This window comes from Panicum virgatum, chromosome 8K, assembly GCF_016808335.1.
Source record: "Panicum virgatum strain AP13 chromosome 8K, P.virgatum_v5, whole genome shotgun sequence".
NCBI lineage: Eukaryota > Viridiplantae > Streptophyta > Magnoliopsida > Poales > Poaceae > Panicum > Panicum virgatum.
Window position 1 is genome coordinate 47,041,049 of NC_053143.1, and position 21,079 is coordinate 47,062,127.

General features: G+C 49.1%; 2 protein-coding genes across 2 annotated transcripts; both read right to left on the reverse strand.

Annotated features, from left to right (window-relative positions):
- Positions 1-822: 822 nt before the first annotated feature.
- LOC120645834 lies at positions 823-1,878 on the reverse strand. Its single transcript, XM_039922565.1, has 2 exons — positions 1,558-1,878; positions 823-1,431 (listed from the first exon to the last, which is right to left on the reverse strand). The coding sequence occupies exons 1-2, from the start codon at positions 1,876-1,878 to the stop codon at positions 823-825; spliced, it is 930 nt and encodes a 309-aa protein (XP_039778499.1).
- Positions 1,879-1,911: 33 nt separating this feature from the next.
- Positions 1,912-3,656, reverse strand: LOC120645835 (uncharacterized protein K02A2.6-like). The gene is made up of 2 exons (XM_039922567.1): positions 3,274-3,656; positions 1,912-2,014 (listed from the first exon to the last, which is right to left on the reverse strand). Exons 1-2 carry the CDS (start codon positions 3,654-3,656, stop codon positions 1,912-1,914), a joined length of 486 nt encoding a protein of 161 aa, XP_039778501.1.
- Positions 3,657-21,079: the final 17,423 nt, after the last annotated feature.

The following is a 21,079-nucleotide window of genomic DNA, read 5'->3' on the forward strand; positions in this document are numbered from 1 at the left end:
GCTTGTCTATGGATTCCAACGGCTCATCGCCATCTTCTGTGGGCTATTACCCGCTACAGTAGTAATAATTTGTTTTCAGGTGAACTCCCAGCTCATAAACAATGTTGGCAGAATTTTGGTCGTTTATTTTTTACAAGCCAGAAGAACATGACTTACTTTATGCACTGCTATCCCAGCCATACAAAATGCTTAGCATTAATGAGATTTCCTTTTCCAGATCAATACTTATAATCACTTACTCATTTAGTAGAAGCAGAACTTATTACACAATATTACGAGATTATGCATATATTTTCTATACATATAGATCCTTTGCTTATGTTTGAGCTTTGAGGCAAATCCAAACTAATTTCATTTGCCCAGATTCCACATAGAATTATCTTGTCCGCTCAGTTTAAGTCACCGCCCTTGGTTTGCTAATTCAGAGAATCGAAGTCTCTGTTGTTAAAATAAACTGAAAGATGCCAAACAATTAGCACAGCCTAACCCTTCCTGTACGTTCGGGTTTGATCCTATGCGAACCCGAACCTCCGAACAAGTGTACGTTGTCATTGCGAGTACATGGAAAACTCTACAAGTTGGCATGGATCATGGATGGAAATGTGCAGAGACAGACAGGCAGACAGGCAGGGTGGCAGATTGTCAAAACCATTGTTGGAGCTTGGAAGGGAAAATTCCAAGATGGATCCGATTACATACACGAGTAAATTAAAGAAAAAAAAAGCCAACGTAGCTCGGAACAAACCACGTACTGTTGTATCGTACATGTATGTACAGTACGTTGCAGGCATATAGCGTAGCACGGCACGGGCGCATGGAGGATCACAGGGGCGCGGCGGCGGCGATCCATGTGAGCGCGGGTCCGAGGACGCGTCCGGCGCGCGGGACGACGGCGTGCGCGACGCCCGGCAGCATGGGCGAGGTGAGCACGCCGAGGAGGAACCAGTTGAGGCTGAGCAGCGCCACTGCGTCGGCGGCGGGGCCGGATCCCCTGCGTAGGCGCGACACGCTGCGCATGGACACGGCCACGACGGCGAACAGCCCCGCCAGCAGCGGCAGGCACGGCGCGTCGGCCGACCACGCCACGGCGCCCACCGCCAGCGACATGCCCAGGCTGAACAGGCTCCGGCGCCGCGCCACCGCCCTCGCTAGCGTGGCCTCATCGTCGTCGTCCGCGGCCGCCGTGGCGGTGCTGGGCGGCGAGGCCGCCGCCAGCGCCAGCACCGACGTGGGGTCGGCGGCGTATGTCATTTTCAACACGGGCTCTGCCTCTGCCTGTTCTGCTGCGTCTTCCTCGCCACGTGCTCCGCCGAAAGCTACTACCGCCAGCGGGGTTTTCCCGGGGTTCTTGTCACACACCCCCGGCTTGTCCCACATGGCTTTGCCCTTGTGCTCGTTCAGCCGCATGTTCTCCTGCCGCAGCGCCTTGAGCTGAGGAGCAGCAGCGAGGCAGAGCTCCATTGAGTCACAGCGAGCACGCGTACCCAAGCAAAGTGCAGAGGAGAACGCAGCATACGATGGACTGACGACATAAGCTATGGATGAGTAGTGTCATACCTGGTTCTCGAGGACATGGATGGTGGCAAAGGCGTCGTCGTGCTCCTCCTCCATCTCGTCAAGAAGCGCCTCGGCGGCGTCACGCTCACTGAGAGCCGCCCGCAGCTTCTGCTGCAGGCACCTGTTCTCCAACATGAGGTCCTCCATCTGGGTCTGCATCTCCCAGACCAGCAGGCCCAGCTTCTTCTCCCTGTCGTCGACGGCGGTGAGCATGCGCAGCGGGAATACGAGGAAGGAGAGCGCCCACACCATGGCCTCGCAGCACAGGAGCGCCGGGAGCCGGAGCAGGAAGCAGCAGCCCCACCAGGCCACCACCACCATGCCTTTGTTGCCTTGCCTGCTGGTGCTACACTGCTACCGCCGGACAGGTGGAGGTGGAGCCATGGCGCGCGCCTCGATCTGTCGTCTTTGCACTGCAGCAACCTCTGACCTGAGCTCTCTCTGTATCTCCGGTCGACTGCACACACACACAGCACAGGCAGCCTCAGAGGCACAGGCAGAGAGCAGAGGAGATGAGTTGCAGAAGCGATCGATGCGGCGACCGGGTTGAGTTGAACCGTAGCTTGTCCTGCTTGCTCAATAGACTGAAGAATTGTCTATTGTTGACGAAGCTTTCACAGCTGCTGATGATGCTCTGAAGAAGGAGACCAATACCAAGCAAGAGTTAGCAGCGGCGCTCAAGACCAACCTGATGCGGCTCCGCTCTCTGGAGAAGAAGCTGGTTGCTGGGACTGAAAGCTCTGACTGAGAAGCAATCAACTCAACCGATGGCATCCGCCTAAAAGCACTCTCAGCGGCTCGTCAGTATCTTCAAAAATTAGCTCCTTCTGGTGCTTCTTGAATTCCGCATATTAATGTTCTTTGGGCATGCTCGTCAGACATGCCCCCCGAGTGTAATGGTGAACTATGCATTTTCTTTTATTTTTCCTCTAAAGGCGATGCCCTGCATCGGCTATACTTGTGACCAAAGGTATCCTTTGGCCCAAAACTTAAAGCTTTTTCTTTCTCTTGCATTTTCTACTCAAGGCGATGCCGCAACATCGGCTATTGATCCAACTTATGTCGTATATATTTTTTCTACTAAAGGCGATGCTGTTGCATCGGCTTTTTTCTGCTAGAGGCGATGTAACAACATCGGCTTTTGCATACGACCATTTTTTCCGCTAGAGGCGATGCAACGACATCGGCTTTGCATCTTTCAGCGCCTTGGACACCCAACTTGCATCTTAAGAACGGATTCGCATGCTGGGGTAATATTTTTTCAAATACTTGTCGTTAATATTTCGGCTAAAGCGAACCCCTTCAAGCGTTTCTAGTCTGTAAGAATTCCCATGGGCTGTTTCTACGATACGATAGGGCCCATGCCAGTTTGGCGACCATTTTCCGTATGCTGAATCTTTAGTTCCAATTGGTAACACAACCTCCCATACTAGATCACCAACTTAGAAATTCTTGGGCCGAACCTTCTTGTCGTGAGCTCTAGCCACCCTGGCTTTATTATCTTTAATCTTTTCGAGAGCCCACAACCGTAGCTCGGTCACGTCATCCGTATCAATGGTCATAAGTGATGCATATTCATCGGCTGTTAGTTCGTTCTGAAACTGAATTCGTCGCGAGCCGATGGTAATCTCCCATGGCATTACAGCCTCCTGACCATATACCAACTGATAGGGAGTGCATTTCGTAGCGCCATGGCAGGACATTCTATATGCCCACATTGCTTCAGCAAGCCGATCATGCCATTGTTTGGGATATTCAGCTATCTTGCGCTTGATCAACTTGATGAGAGTCTTGTTTGATGCTTCTGCTTGACCATTGGCTTGGGCATAGTATGGTGACGACTGTATCAGAGTGATGCCCATCTCTTTGGCAAAATTTTTGAATTCCTCAGCCAAAAAGACAGAGCCCTGATCTGTGGTGATAGTCTGCGGTATACCGAAATGATATACAATATGTTCTTTTATGAAATTCACCACGTCCTTGGCCGTGACATTTTTCATAGGCACAGCCTCTACCCACTTGGTAAAGTAATCCGTGGCAACCAGAATCCACTTGTGGCCCTTGCTAGTAGGAGGATTCACCTGACCAATCATGTCCATGCCCCAGCCTCTTAATGGCCATGGTTTGATGATGGGATTCATTGTTCCGGCCGGTGCCATCTGTACTGCTCCAAATCTCTGACACTCCTGGCACCCTTTGTAATACTTGAAGCAATCCTCTAGCATCGTTGGCCAGTAATACCCTGATCTTCTGCTTAGCCACCTCATTTTATGAGCCGATTGATGAGTTCCACACACTCCTTCGTGTACCTCTTGCATGACACGAAACGCTTCCGTCGGCCCCAGGCATTTTGAAAGCAGACCTTCAATGGAACGGAAATACAGCTCATCGCCCACGAGTACGTGCTTGAGAGCTCGTTGCCTTGTCTTCTTGTCTGCCCCCCAAGCCGGATCCCTTAAGTAATTAAGGAGATCGACTCTCTAGTCAACCGCGTCTAGCTGCAAGATTTCCACCTCAACATCGGCTTCTTCCTCTGTATAGCCTGATGCCATTTGTGCTAACCTGTTGGCCTCGAAATTTTCATTCCTGTGTATCCATTGTAGTTGAATATACCGGAATTTAGCCATCAACTCCTGGCAGCGAAGCAGATACGGGTACAGTAAGTCGCTTACAGTTGAAATCCTCGGTCGACTGGTTGATTGCAACTTGTGAATCTCCTCGAACGTGAACTGCTTCAATGCTCACCTCAAGGAGCAGCTCAAGCCCCTTGCACAAAGCTTCGTACTCCGTCTGGTTATTGGTACGCCGCTCGCACAGGCGGAACGCGAATTTGAATTCTGCCCCCCCAGGGGAAGTGATTATTATCCCAATACCGCATCCATCGTCACATGCAGACCCGTCGAACGTCATGGTCCAGGTATGTATGTGAACGAAGCAAGCTTGAGGAGCCGATCGTTCAGTGACAAGATCGGCTAATGCTTGGCCCTTGACGGCCTTGGCTGGCCGGAATTTAATATCAAATTCTGACAGGGCAAACATCCATTTACCAAGCCTTCCTTTGAGAATAGGAGCCGATAGCATATGCTTAATGATGTCGGCTTTGCAGACCACCAGTGTCTCGGCATTGAGAAGGTAATGTAGAAGTTTGTTGCAAGTAAAGTAAAGACACAAACATAGATGTTCCATCTCAGTGTACCTAGTTTCCGCGTCGAGGAGGCGTCTGCTGAGGTAGTGGATCATGCGTTCCTTCCCATCAACCTCCTGAATCAACAAGGAGCCGATGGACGAATCATCGGCTGAAATATAAACGATGAAAGGCAGGTCGAAACATGGAGGAGCCATCATAGGTGGGGACACTAGATATTTCTTGAGATTGTCGAACGCTAACAGCTGATCGGGTCCCCATATAAATTCCTCACGCCGCTGTGTCTTGATCAACGGCATGAACGCCTCAGGCTTAGCTGAGAGATTGGGTATAAACCTCCTGATGTAATTGATTTGGCCAATCAATTTCTGGAGCTCCAGCTTGGTCGTAGGAGGAACCATCTCTTGGATCGCCTCTTTGCTTTTCGAACCGATCTCAATGCCACGCTCATGGATCATGAACCCAAGAAACTGTCCGGCGGTGACACCAAATGCACACTTGTATGGGTTCATCTTCATACCATGCTTGCGGGTGCACTCGAATACTTGGCGAAGATCGGCTAAGTGATTTTCTTGTAGGACCGACTTGACGACCACATCATCAATGTAGATTTCAACGAGTCGGCCAATGAGATCATGGAAAATGTAGTTCATGGCCCTTTGGTACATGGCACCAGCATTGCGTAGACCAAAGGTCATCACCACGACCTCAAACAGACCTTGAGGACAACGGAATGCTGTTTTGAACACATCCTCTTCCGAAGATCTGGTTGTAACCCGCATTGCCGTCAAGGAAACTCATCACCTTATGGCCAGCTGCCGCATCAATCAGCACCTCAGCCACTGGCATTGGATATTCGTCTTTAGGAGTTGCTCTGTTCAAGTCCCTGAAGTCGATGCATATTCTGAGCTTCCCGCTCTTCTTCCACACAGGAACTATACTCGATATCCATGTGGCGTAACGGCACAGGCGGATAAATTCAGCTTTTATCATCCTCTCGATCTCTTCTTTGACAGTGTCAAGGATTTTTACATCGACCTTCCTAGGATGTTGAGCAAAAGGTCGGAATCCAGGCTTGATCGGCAACCTATGTTCAATGATGGACCGATCCAGCCCGGGCATTTCATGGTACTCCCAAGCAAAGCAATCAGGGAATTCTCGCAGTAGTTCAATTAATTTGGCCTTGAACTCAGGATCTAACCTCTTGCTGATCCATGTTGGCCTGGGACGATCTCCAGGGCCAATGTCAACAGACTCCAGCTCGTCTGAAGGAGTAAAGCCAAATCCGAGCTTACCTTCCTCTGCAAATTCTTGAGTAAACCCTGATGACGAGGGGAACGGGTGAGGGTGTTGTTCCTTTGACTGTCTACTATCCCTCGCATCCTCTTCCTCCTCACGCGTCATTGCTTCTTTGCCTGGCGTAGCGTAAATAAGACCGATATAGAGGGACCGATCACGAGGATCGGCTAACCAACTTTTATTACTGGAACAAAAAGTTTTACAAAATTTTTGTGGCCGATCTCCTGGTGTAACGACCCGGCCCGGGAAAACGGTTAAGTTCTACTCTACATATTGAGTAAAACACACCTGCTAATTAACTCTCTTGCGCTTTCATCCTCGCTTTGCGCAAAAGGCTGCAGCCGGAGTTAACAAGCTTCCCAGGTCCGGCCTTTTAAGCTGGTCATTCTCCTTCTCGTTTCTCAGTTTGGGACTATCAGCACATTTTTTGCTGCATGGACAAAGCTCTATTGGTGCATGTCCCTGTCCGAGAGACATTCTGCTTTGTCTGATAGCCACAGTTGATTTTCAACGAAAGCAACTCCATAGGATTCATCCGCCGTGACTACTTCAACCTCGTCTCCATCCCACTGTATGAGGCAGCGATGCATGGTAGATGGTACGCAGTAGTTGGCATGAATCCAATCTCGCCCTAGCAGTGCAGTGTATGGGCCATCACTGTCGACAACGAAGAAAGAAGTATTGATCGTCTTAGACCAATTGTGAGCTCTACAGTGAGGATCCCCATCACTTGCGATGCCTCTCCCTTGAAGTCATTGAGGCTGACACTTGTAGGCACTAGGTCGGCCTTCGACCGGCCGATCTTGAAGCACAGAGAGTAAGGCATGACGTTGATGGCTGCCCCTGTGTCAACCAACATGCCTCCAACGGGTTTTCCATTGATGAATCCTGAGATAAAGGGGCTTCAAGTGTCGATATTTTCTGTCTGTCGGCTTCTCGAAGATAATAGCTGCAGGACCGAGGGCTAACTGTGCCATTGACTCGGTCAATTTCTTAGGAGCAGGGGCCCTGAATTCTCCTGGAAGGACGTAGACCATGTTGACGCTGAGATTGGGCTTGAACATGGCGTCAACCTTCTTCTCGAAATCTCCTTAAGAGGACTCGCTAACAGAAGCTTGGCATGGAGTGGCCGTGTTAGCGACGGGCTTTGATGGTGCGGAAGGCGCCGCGTGCTGCGTCTTGTTTGTGGAACTGGGATCGTCCTTCCGCTTCCAGACGTTCTTCCGCCCTGGCCGTAAGCTTGGGATTTGATACGTCCCGGCTACATTCTTTAAGATTTGAAGATACTCTTCTTCGGCTAGCTCCAAGCTGCGCAGACGCTGAACTCTACGCTTCTATGACTTGGACAGACCTCCTAGGCTCCACTGCTGAAGGTGGCATTCCTCCTGGCGACGGCTGTCGTCAGTTTCTTGTTGTGACGCCGGATCCACTCACGGGTGTTTCGAGGTTGAAGCTTCTTGTGTCGGTGCTGGTGTTGGTTTTCCACATGGTGGAGAACCAGGAGGCCGTTGCAGAGGTAGCAGCCTGTGCTGTTGTCGTGGAGCAGAGGCCCTGCGCTGCGGCGACAGTGGCACGTGCCCCAGGCGATCGAACACTGACGGCTTCCTCCGTGGGATCTTGTGCCTGGAACACTCAGGACAATCATGAAGAGTTGGGAGCCATTCCATACCTTGGGTCCAACAGTAGTAGAAGCACGGGCAGCTCCAGTGTTTGCGATCAGGCGCCCTGTCACGGCGCGGCAGAGGAGAGTAGCGGTGTCGAGCTTCCTTGTGGCGGCGACATTGCTCACGGGGGAACACCTCTTCTTCGTCGCGATGCTGGTTCTTCTCGTTGCTCCGCTGATAGCGCGTGTACATACCCAAGAGCTCCGCAGAGCTGGGTCGCGACTTGCGATGCCGCTCAACTGCTTTGACCGAAGTATGTTCTTCGACCCGAAACTCCAGTGGTTGGTCGTCGCGTGGGTCCGCCTTAGCTTTGCCTTTGTCGCTAGGCCCTGCATTAACCATGTTAATCTTGAAAGCCCAAGCTGGAGCCTCCTGATCGCGGTGGAGCACCCGCCCACCATCTATCGCCTTTTGAATTCGGCTGTGAAAAGCCGATTCGTCTTGCGCTGCAAGTGGGGTCGAGCTATACACTGTGTTAACACAAAACAGATCTACATCCGCCTTCATCGCAGGGCGATGAAAGACAAGCCTGCCTTGCTCTATCGCCCTCTGGATCTCCGTGCGCAAGATGCGGCACTCAGTGGTGTTGTGGCCGTCTAGTCGATTGTGCCACTTACAGTACTTGCGGCCTTGCAGTTCTTTGGCCGACGGTACCTGATGCCCAGGCAACGGGACCAGGTGTTTCTCCTTGAGCAGCAAATCAAAGATCTGCACAGTCTTGGTCACGTCAAAATTGAAGCCAGGAGCAGGCTCTGGTGCTCTCACCCATTGGCACCGCAACAGCTGCTTCCCCCATGCCCACTGAACTAGGCAAGTGTCGGCTTCAGCGTCAGAATCATCGTCATCGGCTTCAATGTAGCCAATGTTCTTCCTGGGCTTGTCATGGTAGGCGTCAGGATTGTTGCGCTCATAAGCGGCGGCCTTGGACACAAGTTGGCTGAGCGAGTCAAACTCGGTCGGCCCAAATGCTGCTCTGATGGCCCTATGTAAGCCACCGCATGCTATTTCCGCTAGGGTCTTCTCTGACAGATGAAGTGAGTAGCACCTGTTCCTCACTTCGTGGAAGCGCTGAACAAATTGCTGCACCATTTCGCCAGGCCACTGCTTGATGTGCTGGAGGTCGGTGATCGTTGCTTCCTCCTCGCTGGTAAAGAATTGGGTGTGGAACCACTCTTCCAGCTGCTTCCATGTCGTGATAGAGCCTGGGGGCAGCGTGGTATACCACCAAATGTCGGGCCCGTCAATGACAGAGAGAATAGCCGAGTCCTCATGAAATCGGCTCCTGAAGCAGGCCCCAGCTGGGCAAGGTATCAGCTCACGTGCTCGATAGTGCTGGTGCCCTCGTTCCCGCTGAACTTGGTGAAGTCAGGAACTTGAACTTGGGAGGTGGCTCGATCAGATCGTACGCCTCTGGATATGGCTTGGCGTATGAGATCGCGCCACGCTTGGGGAGTACACCGTACCTGTTCCTCATCAAGTCATCAAGGTCTTCTTGGGTAGGGTTGAGGCTGGTATGTGGCACGTAAGCGGCCGAACTAGTGTGGATCGGCCCCGTGGCGTACTTGTAGTACCAATCGGCCAATTCCTGTTCCGCAGCCTTCGAAGGATGGGGAGTCGCACTGTAACCACCACCGGCCCACTTGGGCTCTGGAGGTGGATCGACCTTCACAGGGTTGGGGTACGGCACAGCCGGATTTTCGCCCTCCTCTAGTTGGCGTAGAGTATACCTTGGGCGCTAGTGGGATGCCATCCCTAGGCGGGCAGATGACATACTCGGCGACATTGTCACCTTGCACCTCAATTGTGATGGGCTGTAGCAGCCGGGAGTAGAACACGGCCTCTCCTACATGGCCATTTAGTTGCGGGCCGGTAATATGCAGTGGTTCACCGGCCAGGGCCACTTTGACAGTCTTGACCACGATGTTGTCCATGCGGTTGATGGTCGCTTCAGAATGCCTGATGAGAGCATGAGCTGTTATGCTATGGATTTCTTCGCGGAGCGCCTCCGTTCGCTCCTTGGACGGAGTCAGGAGGTCGACCTTGTCCAGTAGAGAGTTCGGGTAACCCGGAATCCTGACGCCGCCGTGGCGAGACATCCGGTACATGGCGAGCAGCTTCACCTTGAGCTCGTCAACGACCTCGTTGTATTTATTTTGGTGCTCTTCAGGGAGCTGTTTGAAGTCAGTGACTGGAAGGAACTCGTCATCGCCTGCGTCTCCCTGAACGGTTGCTGTTTTCTTCGCGGGAGCCATGTCGATGCTGTTCTCGTGTCCCACCGGGCGTGCCAAAAATGTGTTGACGCGGAAGACCATTGCTGTGGCGCTCAGGCGAGCAGCACAATAGAGCCGGGAGGTGTATGTGAACCGGCAGGGTTGCTCCTCATAGTGCGGCTCAACTAGCTAATAGCCGAGCTGGTTCGGTCTTTGCGTTGATGGTGGATGGGCGTGCCACCTGGCTGATGACCTAGCCAGGAAGGTGATGGTGTGGATAATGGTGTTCTCCTGTTCTCCTAAAACGCACAAGAAAACAAGGCAGACGTTGAATACTAGCCAGATCGCAGAGATCGGCTCATCCCCACATCGGGTCATGTGCATCGGCAAGTGTTGTGCCGATGTTTCGTCGTGGTGTCATGGAGATACGTGTATAACAGGATATAGATAGATCTACCCAAGCATTGAATCAACTAAAAACAGCATGTAGATCTAAACACATGATAGAATTAAACACATGTATGCAAACCCTAATAAACCTCTATTATGTCTAACCAAAAGTAAACATAACGAGCAGACATTGGGTCATCTCATGGGTACGAGAGCCGATCGATCTTATCAAGATCGGCTAGATATAACATACAAGCGTTGCTAGCCTAGCAGCATATAACACGTGCGCGTTGCAGCACATGTTGTATAACACGGTGAAGAACACAGTACATAGATCGATCTATAACATGAAATAACAAGGCAAAGGTAGATCGGCTCTGTGTACAAGATAAGAGATGAATCTCGCGTAAAGGTAAACTTGACCCGAACTTCATCAAGATAAATAATGGATCTCAACCGAGCTAAGCTTGACACGAGATTTATCATGGTAACTAGTAGATCGCGCCATCAAAAACGCTTCAGTACGCAATCTACAAGGCGACTAACACCTGATGCCCTAACGAAGTAAATCATTAGAGCAGCATGACGATTACCTTGGTCTCTAGTCGCTAGAGTTGGCGATGCGCCAAAAGAGAGGTTGGAGACACCCGTGCGTCGTGAGCAGAATGTCGTCAATTTTATTCCGTAAAACAGATACATATTTATAGTCCGTAGACTTGGGCGGCAAGCCTGCCCTTCCTTAATTAAAACTAAACCCTAAACTGACTTGAATTGGACTCTTTACACTAAAACATTATTCTACGATACAAGGCCATCCGGCCTGAGTTGATGCGTGCCATCGCTTCCTTGGATAGCTCCTTTTCAGCCCATATCCGATTTGGCCCATTTAACTGGGTCGGCTAAATCCCGGTGTCAACAAGTGTAACCGCTAAGGTTTCAGGTCCGCAACCATGGGGCAACCCTTATGGAGAGATGCACATACATGTAACGTAAAGGACACTCAACCCAAGTAGTGCGAGGTCCACAGAAGCTCGCCTCCCCTCTTGCCCCGCAGGTAAGTTACTCCTAAACCAAAACAACCAAATTAGTCAGCTAAGTCCGTCCCATTCCAGCCTTGTGGTAGCACTGTTGTCCCAGGTGGTCGCTTTGTGATTCAGTCCTTACGGAGAGTGGCTGGCAAAGCACTAAGCACATGCACAAGCCCCTAAACCATGTTGCTAAAAGCCAGTTTTAAAAGAGACATGAATCACTCAAGCACACAGCACAAAGGGTCAAGCTCACATTAATTGCATAGAACCATTAATCAAAATTAATTAACAGAAGGACAAGTGTTCATGCTTCACCTAGCACGACTTACCCATATGCATCCCAAAAAGGTAATTATAAGGAAATAAATAGCTAGGAATAACCTTATGGGTACTCAAAGTTAAATGCACATGCAATGGTTAAAAGTTATTGGGTGTTGTATATGTTATACTTGCCTTCTTTTAAAGTTTCCTTGCTGCTGCTTAGAGTCTTCTAGAATTTGATCTTGAGTTGCTCTTGATATTGCACGAACAATGTCAACGTCTATGCGTTCATCAGGGCACCACAGAAGCATACAAGATCACACATGCAAATAAACAAGTACAAACTATAAAAAACAGTACATCATATCATCAAAACAGAAGACAAAAGGTTTATAAAACTATTCTACGCATCACTACATTCACATGAGCGTGAGAATAGTCGAAAATGGATTTAAAACGTGAAAGCTATGAGCTTTTGAAGATTGAAAGGACTCCAAAGAGATTATTTTTGAAAAACCAGGGTTCAAAATACCAAAACCAGGGCCCGCTCACCATTGGCTTGTGTGAGAAACAAGCCCCATGAGGTAGAGGTTTCGGTGATTAATGACAACATTAAGTTGTTTACTAATGAGTTCATGCTTTGAAGGAATTATATATTTAATTCAGCTCATTGGTTGGTCAAAAGAGACCCCCCAATTCCAACTCCCAAAGGACGGCTTGTTGTTTGGATTGAGCTAGCAAGAAGATCTGGTGTTACCTAGCTCTAAGTGCCATATGGTGAAGAAGGGCACTTAGATTCTTCTTTTGCTAGGGTTCTAGTCAAGCCGTACTATTAAGAGGGGTTGAGGTATGTAGCTTGAGCCACTCCTTGTGAGAATTCTCTATTCTTTGAGTGCATCTAAGTCCTAAAGCTCAAGCACATTAAAACATGACAAAACATAATGAACTTAGTCGAAAAAGTTGAAAGAAAGCCCTTCGAAAAAGTTCCAAAACCTCGTTCAAAAAATGAGCTGAAAAACAGGTTTTTATATACCACCGGACTATCCGGCGGCTCACCGCCGGAGTCTCTGGCGGATCAAAAATCAGGCGCTAAATCTTAACTTGTCCACGTGCAAAATGCACCATCGGACGGTAAAGACCGAGGGGTGCGCTGTTTAGGCTCGTGCTAAATGCACCGTTGGAATGCCCGGCGGTACCTTAGCCCGAGGCGCCAAAGGGGGTTTTCAAATTTAAAAGCCGCCGGACTGTCCGACGGCTCACCGTCGGACTGTTCGGCGGGTACGCAGATTTTTGGGTGGAGCCTTCTAACAGCTAGTTTTTGGGCTTTAGCCTATTTAAAGGCTCCCCCTCCCTTCATTTACCACCTTTGCGACCCAGGAACACTCACACACACACTCAAAGGTCACTCACACCACCATTCCACTCTAAATCTTGAGCTTTGGGCAAGAGATTTGAAGGGAAGAGAACTCCAAGCTTGGAGTTGAATCAAGTGAAGCCAAAGCTTGTTACTCTTGGTGATCCACTCACCTAGACGGCTGCGGTCGTGCCTTCGGCGAGCTCCCGGCGCTTGTGGGAGAAGCGGAGGAAGGCCTTTGTGAAGGCGTTGTGACCAGCTCAAGCTCGCCGGCTCCGGAGCGGAGAAGAGCTTCATCAAGCGAAGAGAACACTTGGTCCGCGGATCAAGTGGTTGCTTGACCTTAGCTAAGGTCACTTAGCCAACCTCATTCCTTGCGAGGTTTGAGGCCGAGATCCTTACGAGGAGCCCGCGAGTGCTAAGCCTTGCGAGGGGCGCCAAACGAGGAGTAGGGGGTAGAGACCGTGTGTCTCCCGAACCTCGGGATAAAAATCCTCGTGTCTCTTTACATTCCGCATTTACATTCCGCAATTTACTTTCCTAGAATTGCATGCTTTGCTCTAGGTTGCAAACCTTTTTGAGCGTGTAGTTGTGCTAGGATCACTCTTTAGGCACTAGGGTGAATTGGGACTTGTGCGATAGGATTTAATTTTGTAATTCAAAATTAGAAGTCCAATTCACCCCCCTCTTGGACATCTTTATCCTTTCAATTAGTATCAGAGCCGCGTGCTCATTGGTTGAGGCTTCACCGCCTTGAGCAAGATGTCCGGTGGGGAAGGACATCCTCCCGTGTTTGATGGTGTGGACTTTCCATATTGGAAGATCCAGATGGAGTCCTACTTGGAAGCCTTCAACACACTCACATACACGGCCACCGTCACCGGCTTCCCCGCCGTGGTCGATAAGGACAAGCCCACTATGTCCGAGCAAGCCTACGAATCTTGGAATGCCAAGGCTCGTAACATTCTCTTCCGTGGCTTGTGCAAAGAGGTTTTCAACCGCGTGAGAACCATCAAGAACGCACACAAGCTATGGGAAGAGATTTGTGCGCTTCATGAGGGAACTAAGAGCGAGAGAGAGAGCAACGCCATAGCACTCTTAGCAAGCAACTAAGTGATTTCAAGATGTTTCCTTATGAAAATGCTAATCAATTGTACTCTCATCTCAATGTTCTTGTAGAGGAGATCAATGGTCTTGGTTTGACTCAAATCAAGCCGGATGATGTGGCAAGGAAGATATTGGACCTTCTCCCCATTGAAAAATATGGTCACATCGTCACGGTGCTTCATCAAACCGACCTCTCCACGGCTACCCCATCCGGTGTGCTTGGCAAGATCAATGCACACGAAATGTACATGAAGATCACACTGGATGCGGAGCCTCCAAGCAAGAAGAAGGTCATTGCCCTCAAAGCTAGCTCATCCAAAGAGAAGAAGTCCACCCCAAGAAAATCATTGTGGTGGACAAGCAAGAAGAAGATGAGCAAGAAGAGGATGATAGTGAAGAAGAGGTGGCTCACCTTGTGCGCAAGATTACTTGTGCATTGGGCCGCCTTGACAAGAAAGGCATCAAGTACTCCTCAAGCAAGAAGAAATTCTTTCCATCCAAGAAGAAGCTTGAAGAAACGGAGTGCTACAAGTGTGGCAAGCTTGGCCATCTCTCATATCAATGCCGAGTTGCCACAAAGAAGAAGCATGAGAAGAAGAAGTACAATAATGACTCAAGTGATGAGTCAAGCGGTGATGAGAAGAAAAACAAGAAGAAGGCCCCCAAGCCATTCAAGAAGAAATTCTTCAAGAAGAAGGGCAAAGCTTACATTGGGGAGTGGATGACCGATGAAGACACTTCAAGTGCTCCATCGGATTCAAGCGATGACGAAGATGAAGCGGTGGCCAGGCTTGCTATTGCCACTACCTCTACACCAACGCCGGCTTCATCAACATCTCCATCCATTTCTCGCCTATGCCTCATGGCTAAGGGGGACAAGGTGAACTACAAGACCGGAGGATCACATTGGGTAATGGATAGTGGATGCACACAACATATGACCGGTGATTCCCGGATGTTCACCTCACTAGATGGGAATGTGGAGGATTATGACAAGATCACATTTGGTGACAATTCCAAGGGCAAGGTTGAAGGAAAGGGCAAGATTGAGATTTCAAGTGACTACTCCATAAACAATGTGCTATTAGTTGACTCCTTGAATTTCAATCTCTTGTCCGTGGGTCAATTATGTGATTTGGGTTTCCAATGCCTATTAAAGCCAAATGAAGTGATAGTGAGCAAGATTGACAATGGTGAAGAAGTGTTTAAAGGATTTCGGCATAACAATCTCTATGTTGTCAACTTCAAAAGGGCCAACTTGCAAGCATGTTTGTTCCCCAAGAAGTCAATGGGTTGGTTGTGGCATAGAAGGCTAGCTCATGTTGGAATGAGTACTCTCAAGAAGGTCATGAAGAAGGATTTAGTCCGAGGCTTAAAGGACATCACATTTGAGAAGGACAAGTTGTGTAGTGCATGTCAAGCCGGCAAACAAGTTGCAAACACTCATCCAAGCAAGACATTCATGTCCACTACAAGGCCACTAGAGCTACTCCACATGGATCTTTTTGGTCCAACCTCATATACAAGTATTGGTGGCAACAATTATGGTTTTGTGATAGTTGATGACTTCTCAAGATACACATGGGTCTATTTTCTTGAGGACAAAACTGAAGTGGTTCATGTTTTTAGCAAGTTTGCCAAGAGAGCTCAAAATGAATTTGACACTACACTTGTGAAGATAAGAAGTGACAATGGGAGAGAATTTGACAACACCAACATAGAAGCCTATTGTGATGAAGTTGGGATCAAGCATGAGTTCTCCGCTACATACACCCCTCAACAAAATTGTGTAGTGGAGAGGAAGAATAGAACACTCATTACTCTTGCAAGATCAATGCTTGATGAGTATGGCACTAGTGAGAAGATTTGGGCCGAAGCCATCAACACCGCATGCTATGCCTCCAACCGGTTATTTCCACACCGCCTCCTTGACAAGACTCCTTATGAATTGCTCAATGGGAGAAAACCCAATATCTCATATTTTCGGGTGTTCGGGTGCAAATGCTATGTCTACAAGAAATGCCAACACTTGGGTAAGTTCCAAAGGCGTTGTGATATTGGTTTCTTACTTGGTTACTCATCAAAATCCAAAGCATACCGTGTATTCATTGAAGCCACCGGCTTAGTTGAAGAGACATATGATGTGGAATTTGATGAATCTAATGGCTCCCAAGGAGCACATGTTGATTTTGTGAATATAGATGAGGAACCACTTGTAGAGGCTATGAAAAATATGCCTATCGATGACATCAAGCCAAAAGAGAATGAAGATCAAGTGCAAGTTGCAAATCAACCATCCTCTTCAATGGCACCTCAAGATGGTAGTGAACAAGACAAACTACTTCCAAATGAAGATGTTCATGTACCTCAAGAGCAAGTTGATGAGCAAGCTCAAGATGTGAGCACACCGGTTAGGACACCTCAAGTGGCAACTCAAAGAAGAAGTCAACTCACAAGTGGACACCCCAAAGATCTCATCATTGGTAGTCCAACAAGAGGAGTCACAACAAGATCTCGCAATATTGGAGCCTTTTGTCAAGCTTATTCTTTTGTCTCTTGCATTGAGCCAACAACAATTGATCGAGCTTTGAGTGATCCGGATTGGATGAATTCTATGCATGAAGAGCTCAACAATTTCACAAGAAATGAAGTTTGGACACTTGAAGCTAAACCCAAGGGTGCAAGAGTCATTGGAACAAAGTGGGTACTTAGAAACAAGCAAGATGATGAAGGCAACATTGTGAAAAACAAGGCAAGGCTTGTGGCAAAGGGATACTCTGAAGTGGAAGGAATTGATTTCGGAGAAACCTTTGCACCGGTGGCAAGATTAGAGGCAATTCGGTTCTTACTAGTTTATGCATCCCATCATAACATGAAGCTATATCAAATGGATGTGAAGAGTGCTTTCCTCAATGGCTACATCAATGAGCTAGTGTATGTTGAGCAACCACCCGGCTTTGAAGACCCTCATCATCCCGACTATGTCTATAGGTTGTCCAAAGCCTTATATGGATTGAAGCAAGCACCTCGAGCTTGGTGTGAGAGGCTTAGGGACTTCCTAATTGAGAAAGGGTTCACAATTGGCCGAGTTGACACCACTTTATTCACCAAGAAGATGGACAATGACCTCTTTGTGTGCCAAGTCTATGTTGATGATATCATCTTTGGCACAACAAATGAAGAATATTGCACGGAATTTGGCAAGATGATGGCAAAGGAATTTGAAATGTCAATGATCGGGGAGCTTACATTCTTTCTTGGGTTTCAAATCAAGCAACTACACAAGAGACTTACTCAAGAGATTCAAGATGGATGATTGCAAGCCGATTGAAACTCCAATGCAAACCGGCATCAAGCTCGACCCCGATGAAAGCGGTATCAAGGTGGACCAAACTCTCTACTGGTCCATGATAGGTTCGCTCCTTTACTTGTGTGCTTCTAGGCCGGATATCATGTTTAGTGTGTGCTTGTGTGCCCGGTATCAAGCCGATCCCAAGGAATCTCATCTCACCACGGTGAAGAGAATCCTAAGGTATCTCAAGCACACCCCTAGCACAGGTTTGTGGTACCCCAAGGGCGCTAGTTTTGAACTCTTGGGCTTCACGGATTCGGACTTTGCCGAATGCCGTGCTGAGCGCAAGAGTACCTCTGGGGGTTGCTACTTGCTAGGGTGCTCGCTCGTTTCGTGGTCGTCTAAGAAGCAAAACTGCGTGTCCTTGTCCACCGAGGAAGCGGAATATATAGCGGCGGGGTCCTCTTGTGCCCAATTGCTATATATGAAGCAAACGCTCAAGGATTACGGAGTGGAGCTTACTAGGATTCCTCTCCTTTGTGACAATGAGAGCGCGGTTAAGCTTGCCAACAATCCGGTCCAACACTCTCAAACCAAGCACATAGATATCCGCCATCACTTCATAAGGGACCATGTCGCTAAAGGAGACATCATCTTGCGAATTGTGGGCACTAAAGAGCAATTGGCGGACATCTTCACTAAGCCATTAGATGAGAAGAACTTCGATAGGCTTCGTGGTGAGCTAAACATGTTAGACCTTAGAACGATCATGTAAGTTGCTTGCCATATAACTTGCTTTCATCTAGGAGTAAGTGCTTGCCAAACCACCACAAGATAGAGAGGAGCATGGGTTTTGCATGAGCCGGTGGAACTTGGTTTCGCTCATGGCATGTAGAAAGGATCCTCTTGAAGAAGCTTGTGGTGCTTTCAACTTGGCAAGTATAGATTTGTTATCGCCATAAATTACCGAAAGCAAGTTGGGCTTAAAGCAGAAGATTAAGAAGACTTGTAAATCGGCTCCTGCGTGAACATTTGGGCCACATGGGCCATGTATCTTTAGATTTAGTTCAAGATTAGAGATAGAGTTCGATCGGGACAAGATAGGATTAGATTGTTTCCCAAGTCTCCGGACTATAAATATGTACCCTATGTTATTCATGAAAAAGAGAACGTCCTCACGTTTGCAACAACAATCTCGGCGCAACGCCACCCCTAATCCTAGGGTTTCATCCAAGTAAGCGCCATGCTGCCTTGATCGCCCCGTGCGATCAAGGCAGCTTTGTTCTTGCTCTTTACCTTGGTATTACTCGTACTGAAGCGTTTTTGATGGCGAGTAGTACTAGTTATCTTGATGTTCGTAGCACAGCTTTAGTAGATCTATCGTGCTTTTGTTGCTTATTGTCTACGAATATCATGTTGTCTTTACGCGATCATGTCATCATCTTATACTAGCTCTTGTTGCATAGAGTTAGCTGCGTAAAGGCAACACCCTGCTTCTTTGATGTTTAGTAGATCTGATCTGTTATGGTTCGTTCTCATGATTGGGAATTAGCGTAATATCTGCTAGGTTAGGCCTTGCAAACGGGTTGAATGATCTGGCAGCGTTTTAAATGCTTTGCTTTGATCTTGATAGGGAATTGATCCGAGAATTAGCTCTTGCTTGTTCTTAGGCCTCTGTTTGGGTTGATGCATGGTTGTTTCTTATGTTCGTTAGGCTCTATCACGTGTAGGATGTTCCGATCTAGCAGTGAAGCTTTACCATTGTAGATTAGATTAGCTAGGTTTAATTGAAGCAATTTCCATAATTACATGCTTTATCCACTGATATCAGATGCATAGATCTGATCTGACACCGGGACTCGATCGGCTCTTTAAAGCCGATGCAAGAGTCGTCCCGGGGAGCCGACCCCACGGCTCGGACTTACATTTACACGTGTCTTTGTACGCAGGCATACCGTTTGAAGCACGTTCGCACCTTCCTGATCAGGTATAGGTCAGGTGGCACGCCCGACATTCTCCGGAATCTCCGGACGCATGACGGAATTGCGGGCCATCGACAAGGGAGCAGTGCCTGCCAGCGCTCCGGTGACCTCCCGGCTCTTCGTGTTGCCTGTCGCTGCTCGCCGGTGGGTTTCGACTGACAACACATTCTGGCACGCCCGGTGGGACCCTTCTCGGCAACAACTTCCACTGCAACAATGACTGGAGCTCAAGATCAAGAACCCGCTCCCAAGCCCATCACATATGAAGAGCTCCCTCCTGAACAGAAGAAGAAGTATGACGAGGTCAAAGCTCTGTTGGAAGCCAATCTCATCGGCTATTTTGAGAGGACCCGCAACCACGGCATTAGGTGGAAGGGGTTCTCACCTGAAGGCGCTCTCGACAACGTAGATTTGTCTGTACCATCAGAGGAGCGCACCAGGGCCCTTCATCGGCACTCTCAGAGCCTGATGAACGAGCTCAAGCGCGTGGCGCATCACGTCATCCAGGAGATAATCAAGAACCAGTACTCTCCATCGGGACCAACCCTGGGGAGTCACGCAGAGGAAGCTGCACTGCATTCTAGGCCGCCATTACCGTTCTCATTCGCGGCTCCAAAACCATAGAGTGCGCCGATCTACGTCGTCCACAAGATCAGCGGTGATCCTGGAGAAGGCCAGTTCCTGACCGAGCCACCCAAGGAGATCCCGCATGGCGACACGTGCGCATACATCCCTGACAGCGTCAATCCAACACGCTTGGTGCAGTTGGTAAACCCAGGAGCTTCTGGAGCAGACGCGGAGAAACAAGCGTGGCTGGCAAAGTACACTACCGGGCCGAGTGCTAAGCCATCGGCCCCAGGAGTTCTTAGTGCGGAGCAGGTCAGTGCAATACTGAGAGACCAGTTCGGCATCCTGCCCAAGAGAAAAGCGATCGGCTATTCCATGCCGTATCCAAGTGACTACAACTTGATCCCGTTGCCACCCAAGTATCGGCTCCCTGAGTTCACCAAGTTCAGCGGGTCAGAAGGAGCCAGCTCCATTGAGCATGTGAGCCGATACTTAATGAAGCTTGGGATGATCTCAGTATCGGATCCTCTGAGGGTCCGGTTCTTCGGCCAATCTCTCACAGGCCCAGCTTTTGGATGGTACGTGTCATTGGCTCCAGATTCGATTCGAACATGGAGGTAGCTGGAAGATCAGTTCCATACCCAGTATCACTCAGAGGCTGCTGAAGCTGGGATTGCCGACCTCGTCCAAGTCAGGCAGAAGCGAGGAGAGACTGTGTCGGAATACATACAGCGCTTCAGAGAGGTCAAGAATCGATGCTACTCATCACGCATTACGGAGAAGGAGGCATTCGATCTGGCAGTGGTGGGACTCGCTAAGCCAATCAAGGATATGGCTTTCCAGTTGGAGTTCACATCTCTAGCGCACCTGGTGCAGAAGCTTATGGCGTATGAGCTTTACCATCCTGAGCTGTACCAGGACAAGTTCAAGCGCCATGTGAACATGGCCCAAGCGGATGAATCTGATGACTCTAGCGAGGAACAAGAAGTGGCCGTGGCAGAGTGGACTCGGGGGGCAAACCCCTTCCCATGCAAATGGATCAAACAACAGGGGCTTGTGAAGGGCTTCGACTTCGACGTGGCCAAAGCAGAGCAGATATTTGATCTGCTGCTCAAAGAAAAACAGTTGAAGCTCCCAGAGAATCACAAGCTGCCAACTGCACCAGAGCTGCAGGGGAGGCTATACTGTAAATGGCATCACTCGTTCACTCATGCCACGGGTGA